Source organism: Pecten maximus, chromosome 12 (genome assembly GCF_902652985.1).
Source record: "Pecten maximus chromosome 12, xPecMax1.1, whole genome shotgun sequence".
Lineage (NCBI taxonomy): Eukaryota > Metazoa > Mollusca > Bivalvia > Pectinida > Pectinidae > Pecten > Pecten maximus.
In genome coordinates, this window is record NC_047026.1 from 36,177,369 (window position 1) to 36,201,300 (window position 23,932).

The 23,932-nt window shown below is 36.4% G+C and overlaps 1 protein-coding gene across 1 annotated transcript in view; it reads left to right on the forward strand.

Annotated features, from left to right (window-relative positions):
• Positions 1-2,593: 2,593 nt before the first annotated feature.
• The window catches only part of LOC117339112, a 44,987-nt gene continuing 23,648 nt past the window's right edge, over positions 2,594-23,932 (forward strand). The window contains 3 exon segments of the mRNA XM_033900505.1: positions 2,594-2,911; positions 23,718-23,750; positions 23,753-23,828. Of these exon segments, the coding sequence (XP_033756396.1) occupies positions 2,752-2,911; positions 23,718-23,750; positions 23,753-23,828 (269 nt within the window). The 5' untranslated portion in view covers positions 2,594-2,751.

The window sequence follows — 23,932 nt, forward strand, 5'->3', positions numbered from 1 at the left end:
GGTGATACAATGTAATAACGTATGTAATTGTTGGAGGGTGATACAATGTAATAACGTATGTAACTGTTGGAGGGTGATACAATGTAATAACGTATGTAACTGTTGGAGGGTGATACAATGTAATAACGTATGTAACTGTTGGAGGGTGATACAATGTAATAACGTAGGTAATTGTTTGAGGGTGGATACAATGTAATAACGTATGTAACTGTTGGAGGGTGATACAGATGTTAATAACGTATGTAACTGTTGGAAGGGTGATACAATGCTAATAACGTAACGTATGTAACTGTTGGAGGGTGATACAATGTAATAACGTGTGTAACTGTTGGAGGGTGATACAATTTATAACGATGTAACTGTTGGAGGGTGATACAACTGTAATAACGTAAACGTATGTAAGAACTGTTGGAGGGTGCATACATTTAATAACGGTATGTACGTTGATGGTGATACATGTATAACGTATGTAGTTTGAGGTGATACACTGTAATAACGTAACGTATGTAACTGTTGGAGGGTGATACAATGTAATAACGTATGTAACTGTTGGAGGGTGATACAATGTAATAACGTATGTAACTGTTGGAGGGTGATACAATGTAATAACGTATGTAACTGTTGGAGGGTGATACAATGTAATAACGTAACGTATGTAACTGTTGGAGGGTGATACAATGTAATCACGTAATGTATGTAACTGTTGGAGGGTGATACAATGTAATAACGTATGTAACTGTTGGAGGGTGATACAATGTAATCACGTAATGTATGTAACTGTTGGAGGGTGATACAATGTAATAACGTGTGTAACTGTTGGAGGGTGATACAATGTAATAACGTATGTAACTGTTGGAGGGTGATACAATGTAATAACGTAACGTATGTAACTGTTGGAGGGTGATACAATGTAATCACGTAATGTATGTAACTGTTGGAGGGTGATACAATGTAATAACGTAACGTATGTAACTGTTGGAGGGTGATACAATGTAAAAACGTAACGTATGTAACTGTTGGAGGGTGATACAATGTAATAACGTAACGTATGTAACTGTTGGAGGGTGATACAATGTAATAACGTATGTAACTGTTTGAGAGTGATACAATGTAATAACGTAATGTATGTAACTGTTGGAGGGTGATACAATGTAATAACGTAACGTATATAACTGTTGGAGGGTGATACAATGTAATAACGGAACGTATGTAACTGTTGGAGGGTGATACAATGTAATCACGTAATGTATGTAACTGTTGGAGGGTGATACAATGTAATAACGTAACGTATGTAACTGTTGGAGGGTGATACAATGTAATAACGTAACGTATGTAACTGTTGGAGGGTGATACAATGTAATAACGTATGTAACTGTTGGAGGGTGATACAATGTAATAACGTAACGTATGTAACTGTTGGAGGGTGATACAATGTAATAACGTGTGTAACTGTTGGAGGGTGATACAATGTAATCACGTAATGTATGTAACTGTTGGAGGGTGATACAATGTAATAACGTAACGTATGTTACTGTTTGAGGGTGATACAATGTCAGAGCGTAACGTAACATTTTTGTCGTAGATATATAACATTTATTTGTACTTGAAGTAACACAAACAGGTTGTTTCTAATTGAGAACGAGATGCATCCGTCTGGTATAATTTGTAATGCTGTTTATCTTGACAGAAACAGTGACTAAAATGTGTGTTAAGGAGCTTTCGAAAACGTCCTGAAGTGACTGGGGACGGTCATTATTCGTCGTGGGAACGAAAGTGTAAAAGGGGCCGCGGTGGCCGAGTGGTTAAGGTGTCCCGACACTTTATCACTAGCCCTTCACCTCTGGGTTGTGAGTTCGAAACCTACGTGGGGCAGTTGTCTGGTACTGACCGTAGGCCGGTGGTTTTTCTCCGGATACTCCAGCTTTCCTCCACCTCCAAAACCTGGCACGTCCTTAAATAACCCTGGCTGTTAATAGGACGTTAAACAAAAACAAACAAACAAACGAATATGTAAAGTCGTAGTGCTGTTTTCTTACAGTTGTGGATCCAAATGGATCACATGAACTTTATATTTTTTTCATTATTGATAATAATTTGTTTTACATGTTTGAACGTAAGTTACTGTGTGCATGATATGTCACCAATAGACGAGTTATGCTGTTATGCTCAATCAGTCGGTAGTAAGTAAGTGTTGTAATGGTTAATTTACATGTATATGGGTACAGGGACGTGAGGATATGTCCAGCGTGCATTTGGACAAACAGTGTATCCTAGAGTGTCATTGATGCAAATGTAGAACGGCCACGTTTGTGTTCGCTATACAATCATAGTTATCTCCCTTTATTCGAATTTTATAATAAAAAGTAACATCTACAAAATAACGAATTCAACTTTGAAAATATAGAATTTTCCTCTACTTTGTTACGTTGTTATTGGTGTTTGGTAAGGACGGATAAGAAAAAAAAACTGAGCGGTAAAAATGAAAATGTTTAATTTCAACATGGGTCGTCTGCTTACTTTCACTTTAGCACCGGGTCTTCAAGTGAATGACTTTCGCGTGTCGAGTACTACTGTTACTATATGACAACAATCGAACGAGCACCTGCTCGCTTGAATAAGTGTCGACACTTTCGAACAGTAGGTTTAAGTGTATAGAGAGATTACGCTCTAGGATGTGAGGACTGAATGGTAATTGATGTGTAGGGATGTGTTTAGTTATTTAACATACTGTTATTTCCCTCCTGTTCAATTATGACGACGATAACTGTGAGAAAAAACCTTAACGGGTTAAATACAGTCGGTATGGAGGAATATCTCGATGATGCCGAGATCGCGAATGTTAAAGACTGGATTAGCGATTTACCTCTTTCCAGACCAAAAAAGAAATTACACGAAGATTTCGTAGACGGAGGTGAGACTCGTTTTATAAGAATACATCTTGATATATATAAATATATGATCCTTATTGCATTTTAATAACATAAAGATGTCCAGTAGTTATTTATTAAGTGGTCGCCGGTCGATGGGTCTACAAATGGATATATGCCAATTTAATCTGCGAAATTTAATATCGGCTTACTTAACGGACCTAGCTGGCGAAATAGTACATCGATCCCCAAAGAACCGAAGATTAAATGGATTGGCTATACTGGAAGGCTCCAGCAGAACTATCATAAGATAAAACTTACGTGCTCCTGAGCTGGATAACGCGTAAAAGTAATACGTTTTTGTCCTGTCATACATATAACGCATTATATACTGTTAAACATGTTTCCCGTGTTCACTATGTAGGCGTGATGGAATAATAGGTATCACGTACCTGTGTATGTTACAGAGGCTTGAAAACGTTAGCGATCATAATATGGAATTTCAATTGCCATGTTAGTATTTCGTATTGATATACACGGTACACCAAGTGTGTCTCTTATAACACACACATGTATATAATATATATGATAAATGAAGTAAATTCCTTGCGGAGGATAAATCATAAATGTAACAAAAATAAAACAAAAACTTAAGATTTAGCGCAAGACCTTTCTGTCCTCTGTTTGACATTTAACTGTTTGTATCAATAGTTTTGTGCTATGTAAGTTTTACGTTGACTCGTGTTCGTCAAGCACAACTATTATCATTGGGGATCATATGGCCGTTGTCCATAGAGACGCACGCAAGGTTCGTTCCCGAACTTTTCGATTGGTCATTTATAATAGATTCTTAATAGCGGTTATTGTAAGTAGAGATAGTTTTAAACTATAGACATGTTATTCAATACCCTTTTTCTGATATATATTTTTATGACTTGCAGATTTACAAATTATCGAGTGGTGCTATTGTAGGTTATGTTGACCTTTCCTTTACAGTAAAAACGATTGTAATCATTTTAATAAGGCTATTGCCATGTGTTATCAAAAATATGTATTGTTCTTTAAGATGTATGATAAAGAAATCTTTCGGTCAACATAGATATTGATCATATATCATTCGAGCTTATCGCCAAACATTTGCATGGATTAGGTACTCCCCTGTCGCAGGCAATATACAGGTGTAGGGTTTTGAATGTTTCGAAGATATTCGAAATGAACTGCTTCTGTCTGTCTGTATACACAATTTTGTAAACTTTGCAAACATGTTACTCATGACTTGTTCTTTTGTCTCCCTGAAAGCAATTATGTTTTTTCATTTTTTTTTCGTAGTTATGACCCTTAATAGCATTTAGTGAGCCATATGTTGTCCGGACTAATCCTCCAAAACACAATTCGCCCTTTTCAATCAAACATCACACGATTGTTAGGAAATATGTGAAGATGGGCATACATCTTTTTGTTTTTGTTTTTTTGTTTTTGGAGGGGGGGGGGGGGGGGGGGGGGGGTGTTTGTTTTCATGGTTTGAGCTTAAGAGGCCACTTTATATACACACAGTTTTTGTGTAATGGCAAATATGTCAATCGTCAATTTTATTCAAACTTAATAAGATGGTGTTATTTATTTATGCCTATTATTCAAGTCATCTGCTGTGGTCTAAACCGTTACTTTGGAAACATAATGGAGGCTTCTGATTGGTCAAAGTTGAGATAACGTCCCATTAAGTGGAAAATTGGTATATACGTGTAATTGATTTGAGTGATAGCATATACAGTGGTCATTTGGTTGTCATGGTTGTAAATGAGGGGCAGCTAGGGTATCAGATCGCCATTGGCTTACAATTCTAGTTTGGGTTTTATTATTGCTTCCGGAGATCGGTCACTTAGGTTATATGTAGGTTTTGTCTTTGATGTTATATCACAGCCTAGATACATATTTAGGATGCATTGGTTGTTTTTAAAATCATTGTAGGACTGTGGTATTCACAAATCTATGATGTCTGTAATGACAACCTAGTGTATATTATACGGTGGTAGGAGTATTAGCTTGCAAAACAAGCAAATAAGAGATGTATACAAATCATGCTACACTAATACGTACGTATATACTGAATAATCCCGATATATACACCCAAATATCGGATACATAATCAGGAGAACATTAATGAATATTACTGTAAAATCGTGCTGTTTACACCCCAGTCATGCGTTACGGGTATCGAGGATTCCAGAGATCTGGTGACACTTAGCACCATTCACTCTGGGCTGTAAGGCAAAGCACGGGGTGTTACCTTAAAGTGTTCACACATATATGTTTTAACTTCATCGGAAACATTTCAAACTGTATTAATCTATATGTTTTAACTTCATCAGAAACATTTCAAGCTGTATTGATCAGAGGTTAAACTGCTTTGTCGTGAAAATGGTGAATTAAATCTAGACAGGAAATATTGACGTTTGACAGTATAACTATAATATCCTATTAGGAGATATAGACGGGTTTAAATAAAAACAAATAATATATCAAAAATATTTTAGGGGGCTGATGCTTTTAACATCACTCTACACTTGGTCATATGAGGGCTATTGAATAAATTTTGTCATTAGTGTCAAAGTTTTGCAAGACGGTGGAAAATTGCAGTACCTAGTATACACTTCATGCTCATTTTCCTAGAGAGCAGCAGGCACAAGGACTGTGGTCTGGTGAATAGGGTGGTGGTCAAGTCAAACGGACTGTGGTCTGGTGACTAGGGTGGTGGTCAAGTCAAACGGACTGTGGTCTGGTGAATAGAGTGGTGGTCAAGTCAAACGGACTGTGGTCTGGTGAATAGGGTGGTGGTCAAGTCAAACGGACTGTGGTCTGGTGACTAGGGTGGTGGTCAAGTCAAACGGACTGTGGTCTGGTGAATAGGGTGGTGGTCAAGTCAAACGGACTGTGGTCTGGTGAATAGGGTGGTGGTCAAGTCAAACGGACTGTGGTCTGGTGACTAGGGTGGTGGTCAAGTCAAACGGACTGTGGTCTGGTGAATAGAGTGGTGGTCAAGTCAAACGGACTGTGGTCTGGTGAATAGGGTGGTGGTCATGTCAAACGGACTGTGGTCTGGTGAATAGGGTGGTGGTCAAGTCAAACGGACTGTGGTCTGGTGAATAGGGTGGTGGTCAAGTCAAACGGACTGTGGTCTGGTGAATAGGGTGGTGGTCATGTCAAACGGACTGTGGTCTGGTGACTAGGGTGGTGGTCAAGTCATACGGACTGTGGTCTGTTGAATAGGGTGGTGGTCAAGTCACACGACTGTGGTCTGGTGAATAGGGTGGTGGTCAAGTCAAACGGACTGTGGTCTGGTGAATAGAGTGGTGGTCAAGTCAAACGGACTGTGGTCTGGTGAATAGGGTGGTGGTCAATTCAAACGGACTGTGGTCTGGTGAATAGGGTGGTGGTCAATTCAAACGGACTGGTCTGGTGAATAGGGTGGTGGTCAAGTCAAACGGACTGTGGTCTGGTGAATAGGGTGGTGGTCAATCTGAAATGATTCTCTTTTCAAAAACGCATGCACATCATTTTTATTGTAGGATGATGCGTTGTCGTGGACAAGCGGAATGTCATTCAACCATTTACTTGAACGCTATCCAAGGAGAGTGTTCACTACATTATTAAGAATTTGTCTCATTTAAACTTCACATCGATAGCAAGTTTCCCATCGATTGTCGCGAATCTGAACTACTGCTGTACCGCATATGTTTTGAAAGGATGGCATACACAAATTTCTTCTCTTAATCCGTTAAAATCATAGGATGTACAATATTCACGTGAATGATTCCCAAGGTGGATGAAGGAATCTAAAAAAAAAAAAAAAAAACTTTCAGTGTTAGTTTTCACTGTCATAATCGTAGTTAAGGAGAATTCAATGACTGTCTTCCGCTAAATTGAATTACCTACCGATTTTCAACGTGTCTGTACATAAGTCGCATTCTCGCGTAATATTCAAAGTTAAAGAAAGTATCTCAGTACGCATTACGATGTGTATAGTTATAATGCCAGTACATTAAAACAGACAATGCTTTTGTGAGGAAATATCGTAGAGTATAATTATGTAATGTAAACTTTATTTATTTTACAACAATTGCGAAACAAGTTATATTAACTTATATTAATCACGCTTGTTGGTCGAATAGGGTCGGTGGGTGGTCATGTTCAAACGGACTGTGGTCGGGCTGGCGAATAGGGTTGGTGGTCTGTCAAAACTGACTGTGGTCTGGTTAATAGGGTGGTGGTCAAGTCAAACGGACTGTTGCTCTGGTGACATAGGTGGTGGCAAGTCAAACGGAATGTGGTTGGTGAATTAGAGTGTGGTGTCATGTCAAAACGGACTGTGGTTGGTGACTAGGGTGGTGGTCAAGTCATACGACTGTGGTCTGTTGAATAGGGTGGTGGTCAAGTCACAGACTTGGGGTCTGGTGAATGGGTGTTGGTCAAGTAAACGGACTGTGTTGGGGGAATAGGTGGTGGTCAAGTCAAACGGACTGTTGGTTATGGTGAATAGGGTGGTGGTCAATTTAAAACGGGACTGTGGTCTGGTGAATAGGGTGGTGGTCAATTCAAAGGATGGTCTGGTGAATAGGGCTGGTTGGTCTGGTAATCAAACTGACTGTGGTCTGGTGAATAGGGTGGTGGTCAATCTGAAAGATCTCTTTTCAAAACGCATGAACATCATTTTTATGTAGGATGATGCGTTGTTTGTCGTGGACAAGCGGAATGTCTTCAACCATTTACTTGACGACTATCCAAGGAGAGTGTTCACTACATTATTAGAATTTGTCTCATTTAAACGTCAAACGGACTGTGGCAAGTTTCCCATCGATTGTCGCGAATCTGAACTACTGCTGTACCGCATATGTTTTGAAAGGATGGCATACACAAATTTCTTCTCTTAATCCGTTAAAATCATAGGATGTACAATATTCACGTGAATGATTCCCAAGGTGGATGAAGGAATCTAAAAAAAAAAAAAAAAACTTTCAGTGTTAGTTTTCACTGTCATAATCGTAGTTAAGGAGAATTCAATGACTGTCTTCCGCTAAATTGAATTACCTACCGATTTTCAACGTGTCTGTACATAAGTCGCATTCTCGCGTAATATTCAAAGTTAAAGAAAGTATCTCAGTACGCATTACGATGTGTATAGTTATAATGCCAGTACATTAAAACAGACAATGCTTTTGTGAGGAAATATCGTAGAGTATAATTATGTAATGTAAACTTTATTTATTTTACAACAATTGCGAAACAAGTTATATTAACTTATATTAATCACGCTTGTTGGTCCGGATAGAAGCGTGCGAGGGGTCTTACTGTGGGAGGAAACCGGAGTACCCGGGGAAAACCCACGTGGTCGGGCAGGTGATCCCATACCTTTTCACGTCCGATCGGGGAATCGAACCCCGGCCGCCTAGGTGAAAAGCAAGTGTGTTACCACTGTGCCACCCGACCACCCATGTGTAAAGTAATGAGTTTTTTTCCTTGATAGCCTTTGCTTATCATTTTTTTGCTTTTAGGGTTCACGAAAGTACACCCTCTTCTTGCCCCATGTATAGTAACACAGAACACAGAAAGCTCCCCTGGGAAACGTACAATAACGTGTACCGAACTTTTAGAAAGTTTTTAGTACAATTTAAGCTCTTGGTCTTATCACCATACAGTTTTAAGGAATTTTCTACTCGTTGTCATGTTGTGCCGCACCATAACTAATGTTTGATTAGAAAAAACTGTGTTTGCTATGCCTTATTTGCATTGACAGTCCACTGATTAAGTATTGTGAAGGATATGTACATATATATCTTTTCCCAAGTGTCTGTAGGTAATGGATAAGTTTGTGTGGATGGTGCCACTACATGATTACCTACTATATATTGATTGGGGCCAACTATACCGAGTTTAACCAGTGGTGACAAAGTGCTATGTCAACGGACGTCCTCAGTAGACAATGTTTAATTGACAGGTGGACGTCTAATCTGTATGAGAATACATTTTTTAGACGCAGTTATATTGGGTTTAAACATTTGTCTTGATTTCAAACTTTACTTTTAACCAGTAGTTAAGATATGCAATCCAAGGTGTGTATGAGGAAAGTTATACCTGTCATTAGCATATGGCTTTGTAATCCTAGTTAGTAATGTTTGGTTATCTCCAAGGAGAAACATTTCAAATAAAGGTCATACCTTAAATATCCAGATTGTACAGGTATTTAAAATGTCTATTTTAGTCCATGAAAGCGTTAAGGACCAGACATGTTTCCCCAAACATATACAACACGTTGTAATGTGGACTATTTATATGTTAGAAAGCCACAGACTAATTGATATCAGTATTATGAAATGCATGTTACTTTACAACCATGATAGAACTTCTTTCCGCTTTCACAGTCAAATCCGATCCTTACTTTCAAAAATAAAACACGCCGTAGTTATTGTCCATTTAAAGTCTTAAGACTCGACGTCTATAGATACTATAATTGACCCCGATAGTTATAACAACCACTACACACTGTCTGGTTGACTGTGTAAATGTGTAACTTTTGTAAATCACAAAATCTAAAAGTAAAACATATAATTATTTGTTGATCTCGTCCACTTGAAAATTTCGGGATGAATATGGTTTTAACTAGGACCTACATCTAAGATCATGTAATACATGTTACGGGTAACAGGTCAACTGTCAATTTAAATAAGAAATGCTACCACCTAAAGACTGGATTTGTATCTGATCGAAGACATGTCTCAGCGAACAGTTTCAGTCTGGTTGTTACACTACATTTTCATACAAACTATACTTACGTCTTATCCATGTAATGTTACCTTAGGTCATTATAACGACTCTTATTAGCTTTTTCAATTTGGTTTTTGGCGACTTTCATTCCCGATAAAATTTCACACATTGGATTTAAATTTTACGTATTCTAAGTAATTTCGTCTGACAATACTTAGCTCCTTATCTGAATGGAGATTCTTCTAAATAGAATAGGGTGTTGTCATCATTCGATCTAGGTTGACTTAATGGGTTTTCAAAAAGTGTGAAATTAATACAGGTTCATGTTTATTCCTTTAACTTAGATTTTAATACATTTTCCCGGTGAGCCTTCAATACCTGATTGACTGTCATCATTTATCCAGTTTAGATAATTTAGCTGTTTTACTTCATTTTTGTAAAGTTTTCAATTTCAACCCATCGGCAATTTAGACATTGATTTGGTTCTTTATGGATAAGTATTTTTTTGTTTTATACTGTTCAAATAAAGATTACGTGAAATATGTATATATAATTATATTTTGTAGTTTTACTGAACACACGTTGAATAGGACGATTTATGATTATAAATTTGATATAACATATCTTACAATGATGGTATTTCACAACTGTTTGTCATAAGACGTTTTCGACAAACAGCCCCGCCATGAAATTAGGATATTTATTCAACATCAAAGCCGTATGCTATATCTTGTAACATGACAATTTCACGCCCAATTTGATGTTAATGTGTAATTTGGCAATATCAGCGAAGTACATGTGATGTTTTTCATACTTCAATGCCAGATTACATTTCTCCTACTGGTTTCATTGGTATGGAATATAATCCTTCAATATAACTTTAACCACAGATTTTCTGTTTCAGTCTTATTATATTGCATTCCTGCAACAGTTTAATCTACTTTTATACATGAAAATATGTAGAATATACTGGCATGGAAACAAAATAGTAGTTCTTCTCAGAACGGGGACAGCTTATACAAATATGTAGGTCGATGTGCCATTGAATAAACTTGAAAAACTACGAGTAGAATAAGACCAGGTGTTCCGGAAGGGTAAGCGTCTTCTGCTTCATCGACGACTTATACAAACATGTACCGTAATCAAATAGTTTTAGTGGTATACTATTCAACTCTAACATATCACACAGGTGTTGATATAGTGATGGATGTAATAACACTTAAAATGTATATAGTTGATAATGTAAGTCTAAATTAAAGAAGGACACTGAAATCGATATGATAATATACTACGTTATGAAGGCATATTATAAATATGATTAAGAAAACATGCTGCTGGTTATCGTTTTATATAAAAAAAAAAACATCATGCAAACTGAAGAATAGCTCAAATAGAAGATGGACAAATAAATATCTTATGACTGTTTAACTTCATCAATGAAAGCATATCTAAACATGGGTAAAATGGCAAGAGGACCATACGGGGCATTCCCAGGTGTTCAGCATTCTACCAAAATCTGGATTAATATCCTTACTCAGTTGGTTTGGCAGGCTAAATGATATAACTTCGGAAAATCAATTTTGACGTTAATCAAAATATGACGTCAAAACCACGAACATGCGTAGGCAAAGTTCATTCATGCAGTACGTTTTAAACCCATATTTATCATTATGGTTGTTTGATCGTGATCAGTAAACGCAGGAGGCAACCTGTTAGATTTCCTTTTGTGATTTAAACTGTTGAACGTTTCCTTCCATTGAGGGAAAATTACAGGAGAATTAAATAACAGTAAGATTTTACCTGTAAACCCTCGTGTGTTATTGTGAACGAGTTCAATTATAGCAACAACTTTTGTAATGTGAAGTATATGGGGGCAATTTAAAACTTACTTGTTGTAGAGGGTTTGTTTACATTGGTTTTTAATGTATCCTAGCATATTAGCTAGTCTGTAGTCACTTTACAACCATGGCCACACGAAAAGTGGCGTGAACTTTCTTTACTTTATCATCTGTAGCTGTTAACAGCATACAAGAAAGTTATTCTATTTACTTATCAATTAAGGGATACATTGTCTTTATTTAACAATTTATTAGCCAGGTGTGATACATAAAAACAGTCCTAACATATTGGGTACCATTGTATGTCTAATTTTCCATTACAAAAACAAAAACAAAACAAAACAAAAAAAAAGACAACAACAAACAAACAATCTATCAAAAAAGAGAAGAAAAAAAGCAAGGATAGGAACACTCCTGCTAGTATTTCGCATTTAAAAGTGTTTTTAGAAAAAAATCCATAGGGAAATCCTTTATGTCTAGGAATAATCTCCAGTGTTTATAAACATTATCTAACCATGTATTCAATATTTGATAGGGCCGTCCTTAAATTATCAAAGCTGTTATTACGACGTTACACAACGCAAAACCAACGCAAGCCCGTAACTAGTAATTACAATCTAGAAGACCCATGCAATTTATATCCACACAATAGAGATATACATTTTATGATGAGCTATAAAGTTTTATATGAATTTTTATTATCGTTGATCGCATAAACTCTGATATATATCTTATCTGTCATATATATTACAACATAGAAAAAGCATAATAAAATATTGATAAGTAACGTGAAAATCATGGGATTATATGGATGGAATTAATAGTATACAGTTGTTGTCCTTGCCTTCCGGAGAAATTATGTCATTAAATGATTTTGGATGACACGAGGATTTATAAAACTGTACATCTTGCTATTGCCGAGGCTAACGTGTAACTGTATGACTAGAAAGAAAAAAACAGTGAATACGCAAAATACATAATGACTGCCTTTTCTTAATTATTCATATAATGGATTGAATATTGACTATTGGTGATGTTAACACAAACCTAATAATTTTCTGACAAATACCGAGGCCAACGGCTAAAATTTCATGTCTCCTCCAACTAAAGACTACGTTTTTTATGATCACGATTACTAAATTACATGTACCGAAAAAGAAAATATACAAAATTAATCGCTTACAGGCGATACGATATTTTGTCAGCCCTGGCACACGTTTAAATTAATCCATAAAACTACACTGTTATATAAATGAAGTATAATAATGAATATAGACATAGTGGGAATGTAATTGTCCAGGTATCAGTGGAAGAAATACAAGGTTAAATTCAATGTAACACATATACTAAATCAATATATTGGTTGTTAAATGTTCTTTACACTTCCTGATGGTATCACCTGTTACTTATGTCTTGTCTGCTTAATTTGAAGGTTATTTCCAATATCTCAACATGACATGATTCCAATATGTACCGATTTCTTCAAGGTGTCGATATGTACAAAACTACTTGTTATGAAACTAGACATACCAGGAGTATACATTTACCACTAGATTATTACAAAGTTCATATTGTTGGAGCGACATTTCGTTATCTGTTACAGCTAACAGGTGTTCGTTATACGATATAATATCTATTGAAATGTCAGTTATCGATTTGATAAACTCTCCTATGGCAGTTGGAATATTATATCAAATCGGTTTTAATTTAATTAAGGTAATATTGTATTTGGAATTAAACCTGTTCATTAAATATCGATATGTCACTGCTCAATATTTGAAGATCGCTTGATATTAGTGAAGTCAAAGTGCTTTATATAGGGATAGTTAACACTGATGTTTTGTTGGAAGTACAATTGTATTTGGTGGTTTTACGTAGCTCGGTACTATAGACCGATGTTGCGATTTAATAACATGTATTATATCTCAACATTATTCAGTTTTAAATATATTTGTCATAACTCAATTTTCTTATTGGTTTTTAAATTTCATTATTTACCTTTGAAATTCAATGGAGATTACAATATAAGATCGTATTGTGTACATGTAGTATTCAATGATTTATATGAAATAAGAATTCTACAGTTACATTGACTCCTGTGTTTGGTTGACATGTAAGTAACACACGCTGTCTTTATATAGTGGATAAATGGAGAATTAAAAGTCTGATCCAATGAACTGAGAGTCCCCAAACTATTGAAACCTAGTATTGATTGTCTACAGTCTTGTACTCGTTAACAACGGGGTTTCACCCAACCTTTACTTACTGATCAATTAAGTAAACACTGCTTGGACAAAGGGCGATCCGGGTATCCGGATAGTGTCACGTATTGATACAACTATTTTGAATAAGTACAGCTCAAAATTACATAGCCTTGCGCTAACCGTTCATGATTGTCACATAAGCATGACAGTATTATGACGAATTTAAACAACCGTAACTTGAGCAAAGCAAATGTTGTAACGGCTGATAATTTCTGTAATATTAGAATACGTTGTACCTGTCATTTTCTTAATCAACAGTTTCAAAGCTTATATTTCATTGTTTGATAATTACAACACCACCTATATTCCGTTGGTGGTTGAAAACAAATAACTGTGAGACATTCTGAAAAGGAAAGATATTGGGTACGTAATAATTAACTAAGACATGAAGATTATAAACACGTCAATCTTGTTCTCATCCCTAAATATAAATTGATAACACAGGGAAAGATATTCCACATAATGATATGATAGGCTGTTTGTGAGCATGTCTTTCTTCTATGTCGAGGTATTGTATTGCTATTGTTTCATGCCCATCGTCAATTTGAGTCATTTTGGGTTAGTATGTGGAGGCAACGGCTGTATGTAAGCAAAACTAACGTATTGCATTTCCATTGGTGTCCACGAACGTAGGAGGAGCTCAGTTCATTCGAACCTATCTTAAGACTAAATGAACCCAATTGTAATGTTAGGTCAGAACGTTTGTAAAGCTTAAATAATGAAAAATTAGAATATATGTTTTAAACATGAAATTTGGTGGGACTTTAGAAATTGCGATAACGCCTTCTATAACGTTGACATCGACTTCAACTTCAATAACCAATGTACTTAAACATAGATAACTGATATGATATATACGGTATACCGACCAGTAATACGTAACACTGGAATAAGGTAGTTGATAAGGACGGAAGGCAGAACTATCCCATATACGGGAAGTGTATCCAGACAACTCATTGACCAATACTGTTATTTTCTTAGCAATTATAGTGTACGTTTTCTATTGAAGAATTATGGGTCGGTGTATTTCTATAGGTAAACTAATACTCCAGGGTATTGTTAGAGTAACAATGTAGGCACTAACAAAAGTATAATGTATACATGTGAAAGTGAGAGGCTATTGTGTCAACACGTCTTTGGACTACACACAGTCAGTTTTAAACAATTTCAATTGTCCTAACGTAATATTCCCGTGAATAAATTATAAAATTAATGCGGATAGCTATGTGTAGTCGACACGATACAATTTAAACTAAAACTCCGTCAATTAAAATATATAAAAGCAATACTTAAAACTTCGTTGATGCATCGATTGACTGGGTACATTAAATGCTAACATGGCTTGGATTTTACCATCAAGTTCACAAAACTTTGGTATGTTATAAAGAGGATTTGGGCCACAGTAGTACACTTCTATGAAGAAAATCTCTTCCTTACACACACTTTAAATGTCAGTAATATTTTTATGCCAATGGTAAATGTTGTTTATTACAATTCCTGCTGGCATTTTATTAGGATATTTATATGACGACACTACAATGTTGGTCAACTGTAAGGCGATTGTGTACAAAACATAATATGAAGGTTACATTCAAGTACTAACTATCGCCTCTACTGAGGGAAACACCTGTTCAGATTGTTAATACGATTGGCCCTAGCAACCATTTATTTCCTAAAGGTATTACGTGAATACCAAACCTATCATATGTTTAGTGATCAGGTTAGCTTACACAGAAGTACATGCATTAAAGATCGTAGACTCAACAGGTTGAAGTGAGATATAAAAAATATATATATTTTCCGTGATGTTAGTTTAATTTGGAATCAAGTGGTGATATTTTTTTCAATGTGAAGTTCGATTTTACATGTAGATGTATTCACATTTTCATTTATATATACATTTTATATATTTATATGCCCGATTTTATTTCATATATATATATTAAATATCTACATATGTAAATTAATAAAGGATGATGTAAAGCACGTGATGTATGTTATAATTGTATTTCAAAAAGGGTGTTTTATTTCTTTAATTATGGTTTCAGACTTAAAGATGTAGCATTGGGAACGCTTAGACATTAGACAAATCTAAGTTCCATTTTAATCTACCTGATCGTGGGGGCCGCCGTGTTTAAACCAAGGTAAACCTTGATGACCGTGTGTAAATAGTATAGATTTCATACTGTCAGTCCAATAAGTACCCCGCTGAAAACTTTCTTTGTGATTCCTTTCAAATAGTTCTGTTTTGTTTAAAACCTTGGTTCCAGTAGGGATTGTCAGAACAAGTAAGACTAATGAACTGTTCTGGTGGTAAATATCCTGTAAACAGGTATTGTACACGGAGAAATAACCAATAAACAAAAATACTGTTGAGGGCATAATTGTCGAATGAAACCAATTGGATATTACAGCTGTATTTAATAAAACAATCGATGATGTATGTATAATGTCCCCGTTTTAGAACTGCAAAACTATTTTATTTGTTCGAAACTAATGGATATATACGCACTACTGCTTTCGGAATCTATTTATGGCAATGTTTGATGTATAGATTAGAGATTATATTACTACTTACCTTTCTGGAGGTCAGGTTTAGTAATCAGAATAATTTTCTTTGATATCCCTTTACAGAAGACGCGTCCAAATACATACTTGACGGATTTGACGACATTCTTTCTTTGAACATACCTTACAATAGACAATAATTGTGCTTGTAGCAAAGCAGACAATACAAGCTGGATATATTTTTTTAACATACATAATTTTTTTCTCATGGTTTTGAAGTTTATGTAAGATTTTAAAAAAATCTAAAAGATATTTACGCATTTTTTTCTGCCGCTTTGTCCCGATTACCAGGATGTTATTAAATACAGTTTAGTGGTATTAATTTAGTTGACTATTGCGTATTATAATTACTTGGATTTGAGATATGTTTTCATGGATTGTCGTCTTTGAATGAGACGACGCTTTATCCTACCTGAACGTAGACAATGCCCAATTAGTATTTTTCAACGTGCACGATGTTCTGCTGAAATATCACTCTTGCTCATATTTCGCTTTCGTTACGACTTTGAGGAAAAACATGCGAATTGCTGGGGCTTTTTTATTGGCGCTAGAAAAACAATATTCTTATTAAATGGTTATTTTGGCCTAGATTGTTTCTGGTATAATTCATGTTGTTAGCTTATTCCGTTTAGTATCAAAGTAGTCCTATTACAATATGTACAACAAAGAACCAGCAAATCTGCGCCGATTTTGATCAGTTAATCTCATTAATCCTTGAGGCAGCTCTCCTGGTTATTTCGTGTTTGTTTTGTACACATACCTCTCTTAAAGAAGTGCGTACAAAGTATGGTTTCTTGAATATATGACACCTTACTAACGTACCCAAAAACATACATGTATTAACGGTTTTAATACAATAATGCTACAGTCAAATCTTGTGAGTATGTAATTGTTTAAGGTAGTATGTTTTTACAAACGCATATTCTGTGATTGCACCAATATATGTTTTTTTAGCTCACCTGCCCGAAGGGCAAGTGAGCTTATGCCGTGGCGCGGCGTCCGTAGTCCGTCCGTCGTCCGTCCGGCCGTCCGGCCGTCCGTCCGGCGTCAACTTTTCCATTCAAGCAACTTCTTCTCAATAACCAAAAGGCCCAGAGACCTAATATTGGGCCTGTAGCATGCTGGGGTAAAGGGCTACCAAGTTTGTTCAAATGAATAACGTTGACCTTCATTCAAGGTCACAGGGGTCAAAAAGGCTAAAATCTTTAAACGACTTCTTCTCAATAACCAAGAGTCCCAGGGAGTTGATATTAGGTCTGTAGCATGCTGGGGTGAAGGGCTACCAAGTTTGTTTAAATGAATGACCTTGACTTTCATTCAAGGTCACAGGGGTCAAATATGCTAAAAAAAAATTAAACGACTTCTTCTAAATAGCCAAAATACCCAGGGACTTGATATTGGGTCTGAAGCATGCTGGGGTGAAGGGCTACCAAGTTTGTTCAAATGAATGACCTTGACCTTCATTCAAGGTCACAGGAGTCAAAAAGGCTAAAATCTTTAAACGACTTCTTCTCAATAACCAACAGATCCAGAGACCTAATATTTGGCCTGCAGCATGCTAGGGTGAAGGGCTCCCAAGTTTGTTCAAATGAATGACCTTGACCTTCATTCAAGGTCACAGGAGTCAAAAAGGCTAAAATCTTTGAACGACTTTTTCTCAATAACCAAGAGGCCCAGGGAGCTGATATTTGGCCTGTAGCATGCTGGGGTGAAGGGCTACCAAGTTTGTTGAAATGAACGACCTTGACCTTCATTCAAGGTCACAGGAGTAAAAAAGGCTAAAATCTTTAAACAACTTCTTCTCAATAACCAAGAGTCCCAGAGACCTAATATTTGGCCTGTAGCATGCTGGGGTGAAGGGCTCTCAAGTTTGTTCAAATGAATGACCTTGACCTTCATTCAAGGTCACAGGAATCAAAAAGGCTAAAATCTTGAAATGACTTCTTCTCAATAACCAAGAGTCCCAGGGAGTTGATATTGGGTCTGTAGCATGCTGGGGTAAAGGGCTACCAAGTTTGTTGAAATGAATTACCTTGACCTTCATTCAAGGTCACAGGAGTCAAAAAGGCTGAAATCTTTAAACGACTTCTTCTCAATAACCAAGAGTCCCTGGGAGTTGATATTGGTTTGTAGCATGCTGCGGTAAAGGGCTACCAAATTTGTTCAAATGAATGACCTTGACCTTCATTCAAGGTCACAGGAGTCAAAAAGGCTAAAATATTTAAACGACTTCTTCTCAATAACCAACAGTCCCAGAGACATAATATTTGGCCTGTAGCATGCTGGGGTAAAGGGCTACCAAGTTTGTTCAAATGAATGACCTTGACCTTCATTCAAGGTCACTGGAGTCAAAAAGGCTAACATTTTAAAACGACTTCTTCTCAATAACCAAGAGTCCCAGGGAGTTTATATTGGGTCTGTAGCATGCTGCGGTAAAGGGTTACCAAGTTTGTTCAATTGAATGACCTTGACCTTCATTCAAGGTCACAGCGGTCAAAAAGGCTAAAAATTTTAACAACTTCTTCTCAATTACCAACAGTCCCAGAGACCTAATATTTGGCCTGTAGCATGCTGGGGTGAAGGGCTCGCAAGTTTGTTCAAATGAATGACCTTGATCTTCATTCAAGGTCACAGGAGTCAAAAAGGCTAAAATCTTTAAACGACTTCTTCTCAATAACCAAGAGTCCCAGGGAGTTGATATTAGGTCTGTAGCATGCTTGGGTAAAGGGCTACCATGTTTGTTGAAATGAATGACCTTGACCTTCATTCAAGGTCACAGGAGTCAAAAAGGCTAAAATCTTGAAACGACTTCTTCTCAATAACCAAGAGTCCCATGGAGTTAATATTGGGTCTGTAGCATGCTGGGGTAAAGGGCTACCAAGTTTGTTCAAATGAATGACCCTGACTCGCATTCAAGGTCACGTCGATCAAGTATGCTTAAATCTTTGAATGACTTTTAGTGAAAAGCCAAAGTGCAGAGAGACATTATTATATTGGTCCTGTAGCATGCTTTCAAATAACTGCAGGATCCATATATGAAAAGATCACTGCATTGCAGGTGAGCGATTTGGGCCCATTGGGCCCTTGTTTATATATAATTTACTATGAGAATCCATTCTATAATTATTAAAACTTAAAGAAAAATGAAAAGCAGTAAAACCAGCAGGCTAAACTATAATGTTTACTTGGTATTCAAAATCAATTTTTCATCGACTTGGAAATAGACATATGTCTGAAATCATGGTACTGGCAAGGTATCGACTTTCTCCAGTCACGGATACATTTCTGTAAACGTATTATACAAAACTGGATTTCTGTACAAAATGTAAATTTATTCTGACATGATTTACACTCGTGTGTCTAAGTAATCCATATCGTTCTTCATCTGAAGACGTTATTTGCATAAACTAACAACTGTATTATAAAGAGAGCGAAACAAGGTCGTCAGGGAAAACATACAGCTTCAATAGATTTGTTTCAGTGAGACACAAATTTGGGATGAATACAAGCAATTTTACATAAAATTGATTAAAGAGACATAAACCACATCTGATATAATACGGTTGAAAGTGTCACAGTGCACATTGTATAAAGAAATTATTATATAAAAAAATAAACCATTTTATGTAGGTAATGTAGGACTAAAATGATATAATATTAAACAATAATGCATAAAACATGTACATAAAAGCTGGGAATTATTTTGTATATAACACGATATTATCAGATCTTAGACAGTGCATACTGTGTTAAGATATATTATCACGGGATACAGATTAGAGAACATGTGATTGGGACAGCCCCCTACCTAACAAGCTCCGGCCGTGGTATATATTTTTAGGGTAAAAGGGTAATACTCCCTTCTACCTCTGTAGTGAGCCGTAATCGAGTTTTCCAATGTTATACCTACTATCGATATCTGCTCAATGTTCAATCACAATTGTAGATACACCCTTACCGAAGACAGATTAAAACGAACACGTCCAAACCTCAACACAATATTGAAATGAACAAACTGAAATATGTATTATATGTCATGCTGTCAATACTGTTAATGATACATTGCTCTTTACAAAATCCGCACCTACCGTATTGCGTGTGGAAGTCGTAACTTCTGAGTGCAAATGTTTTGATGGCCATTGCTGTATCAGGTTCTTTTATGTAAAATAACAATCAGATCTGGCAATTTTTATATACAATGTTTATTCATTTGACGTTTTCTGTCGTCAACAACAAAGTCAGCGTTGTAAATCCATCAATCCCCAATTAGACACTCCAGGCATAGTCGACTTTTCATCCTTAGTCCCCTGTCTTAACCTCACTCGAGAAATACCTCGAACAATATTCGGTTGTAATACCTCTCGAATCAACTCTTAAACTTCACTTTACAAACACTAATTTTTAGCGCCTTTCTCGAACAGAGGGGATATCTAATGTTGTCACATCGCCCTCGGCATCAGCGATGGTTTCTAAAAGTTAAATGCGGTGTTGAAGGGCACCTGTAAACTCCCTAATAAAAAGTGTACTAAGTTTCTGATATTTATTTGGTTTGGTGGTTGCTGTGAGGGCTAGCTATTACTCCCTTGAGTCGGAATGAATTCATTTTGCGTAAAAATGCTGTTTTATTTGTTAACATTTTGGACTGATACTTTTTTGTCAGATGTAAAGTTTTTGTTGCAAGTGTTGAAATATATCAGTAAACTCCTGTATAAATGTACTAGGTTTTATTTGGTTTGATGGTGGATATGGGGGTTAAAGAATATTTCTTAGAGATGAATATGTTTCATAATAATGATAATTTCATGGTTTTCTACAATGCGAGATCTACTTTAAACTATGTCTATTTACCCTTGAATATTGCCATACTTTTTTGATGAAATATCGGTATATTGCAATAAAGTTTCCAGCTGGTAAACTCGGCCCCTAAATGAAGTGTGAGGTATATTGATATACAGTATGAAAGGAGCTTTGTACTGATGGTGATTTGGTTTGGTTTGTTTTTGTTTAACGTCTTATTAACAGCCAGGGTCATTTAAGGACGTGTCAGGTTTTGGAGGTGTAGGAAAGCCGGAGTACCCGAAGAAAAACCACCGGCCTACGGTCAGTACTGGCAACTGCCCCACGTAGGTTTCGAACTCGCAACCCAGTGGTGGAGGGCTAGTGATAAAGTGTCTGTACACGTTAACCACTCGGCCACCGCGGCCCCGATACTGATGGTGAACTCGGCCCCTAAATGTAATATGAGGTATAGTGATATACAATATGGGGGGAGCTTTGTACTGATGTTGAACTTTGCCCCTAAATGTAATGTGAGGTATAGTGATATACAATATGAGGGGAGCTTTGTACTGATGGTAAACTCGGCCCCTAAATGTAATGTGAGGTATAGTGATATACAATATGAGGGGAACTTTGTACTGATGGTAAACTCGGCCCCTAAATGTAATATGAGGTATAGTGATATACAATATGAGGGGAGCTTTGTACTGATGGTAAACTTGGCCCCGGAATGTAGTGTGCGGTATAGTGATATACAATATGAGGGGAGCTTTGTACTGATGGTAAACTCGGCCCCTAAATGTAATGTGAGGTATAGTGATATACAATATGAGGGGAACTTTGTACTGATGGTAAACTCGGCCCCTAAATGTAATATGAGGTATAGTGATATACAATATGAGGGGAGCTTTGTACTGATGGTAAACTTGGCCCCGGAATGTAGTGTGCGGTATAGTGATATACAATATGAGGGGAGCTTTGTACTGATGGTGAACTTGGCCCCGGAATGTAGTGTGCGGTATAGTGATATACAATATGAGGGGAGCTTTGTACTGATGGTGAACTTGGCCCCGGAATGTAGTGAGCGGTATAGTGATATACAATAGGAGCTTTGTACCAATAACGGTACTCTTGTTAATATATCTTTTCTGTTCCTTCCTCTCTGACAGTAGATTACCTTCAGATTTGTAAGTGTTTAGCACTCTTTTCAAGTAGCGGAACTGTACATTAATACCATAGACTTACGATATGGGTGCAAGGCTGTCAGTTTTAATAACATGGGTATATTTTCCGCAGTCGTTTTATTTAGCAGGGGCTAACTTCATCCCCGCATGGTACTGGTTTGGCACGGTCCGTATATTGCATCTTAGTAGACGCAGATCACCAAATATTTTTATATTATCGATAGCATAATTATAAGAATTTTATAGAATCTTGTAGAGAGCAGTACGTCGTAATAACGACACTACCCTCAATCTAGAACATTTACAGTCATCAGGTACTCTATACGAGTGTGTGTAATGTTTGAGATATGTAACATACAAAATGTATTAGTGGTGATCATAACATAATTCAAACCGTAATGTGGACGTTTTGACTTGTGTGTTGGAGATTAGTTAAAGGTACATGGTAAGTCTGATAAAGAGCTTACTTCTTACTTACTAAACTTATGTTATACAACACATGAAAAATGCAAACACTTTGAGCACGGTAATGCGTTCTCGTAGGTTAAACTGTTGTTAACTAGTTGAAAATGTCAATTTGAATTGAATTTGGAACTGAAACATGTATTTGACATAGGTAATGTTCACCTGATTGATATTTACCTTAGGTACACTGAATGTCTGGTCCATACCAGAACTACTGTGTACACAGCACGGTTACATGTTTCAAGTTCAATTGGCTATCTCCGGTGTTTGCATTATTGCTGTTTATATCGTAAATAGTCCTGAGTATATTATCTTCCCACTATCAAAGTTTGTATTTAAACTCCCATGATACTGCCCCTATCGCATTAACGACTGTACAGAATTTACGATGTGCTTGTGTGTTAGAACCGATATTCCATCTATCAAATATGAATAGATGTACAACTGTAGTGTACGTATATAGTTGATGTTTTTCATTTTGTTCTATTATTTCATTTCAATCCGTGCATTAATTTTGTAAAAAAAAAAAAATTCAAAAAAAAATCTTCGCCCTCTACACATTTTGATTGCTAAGGAAACCTTGACCTTCGGTAATGATATTGTGTCTGTGATCATAACGAATAGGTTTCCTGGTTTCCTAGTTCCCTATGGTAAATAAGCGCTCCTTATTTGTGTGTCCTAACCCACAGCATTATATTACTTATCACATTGTTATTAGGACTTAATATATATTAACTCCTCTGCCACATTCGATTGAATGTAAGTATTATCACATCAAACAATAAAGCCATATACAACATTAGAAAACTAAAAGTTTAATAACTAGGTGAAAGTGTTTTAGTGATAGCACGACTGATGTGAAATGCAATATACACACGTACTCTATTTATAAAGTAACATGTTATACTAGTTGAATACGGCAACACACAGTTAGCCACTTAGATAAGTCGTATTGTTTAATATTCACAAATGTAAATTTATTTCTGTTTACAGTTTTGATTGCGGAAATTGTCAAGCATTATTTCCCAAGCTGGTGGACCTTCACAATTACAACCCCGCTAGTAGTACAAAACAGAAATTGGAAAACTGGTACCTTTTAAACAGGTAGGTAAAACTACGAGCAAAATGTGACAATTTTCCCTTTCCTTATGGTCTTAAGTGTTTGATAGAAATATAATACGACATCTGAACGCTGCTTTGACCTCCTA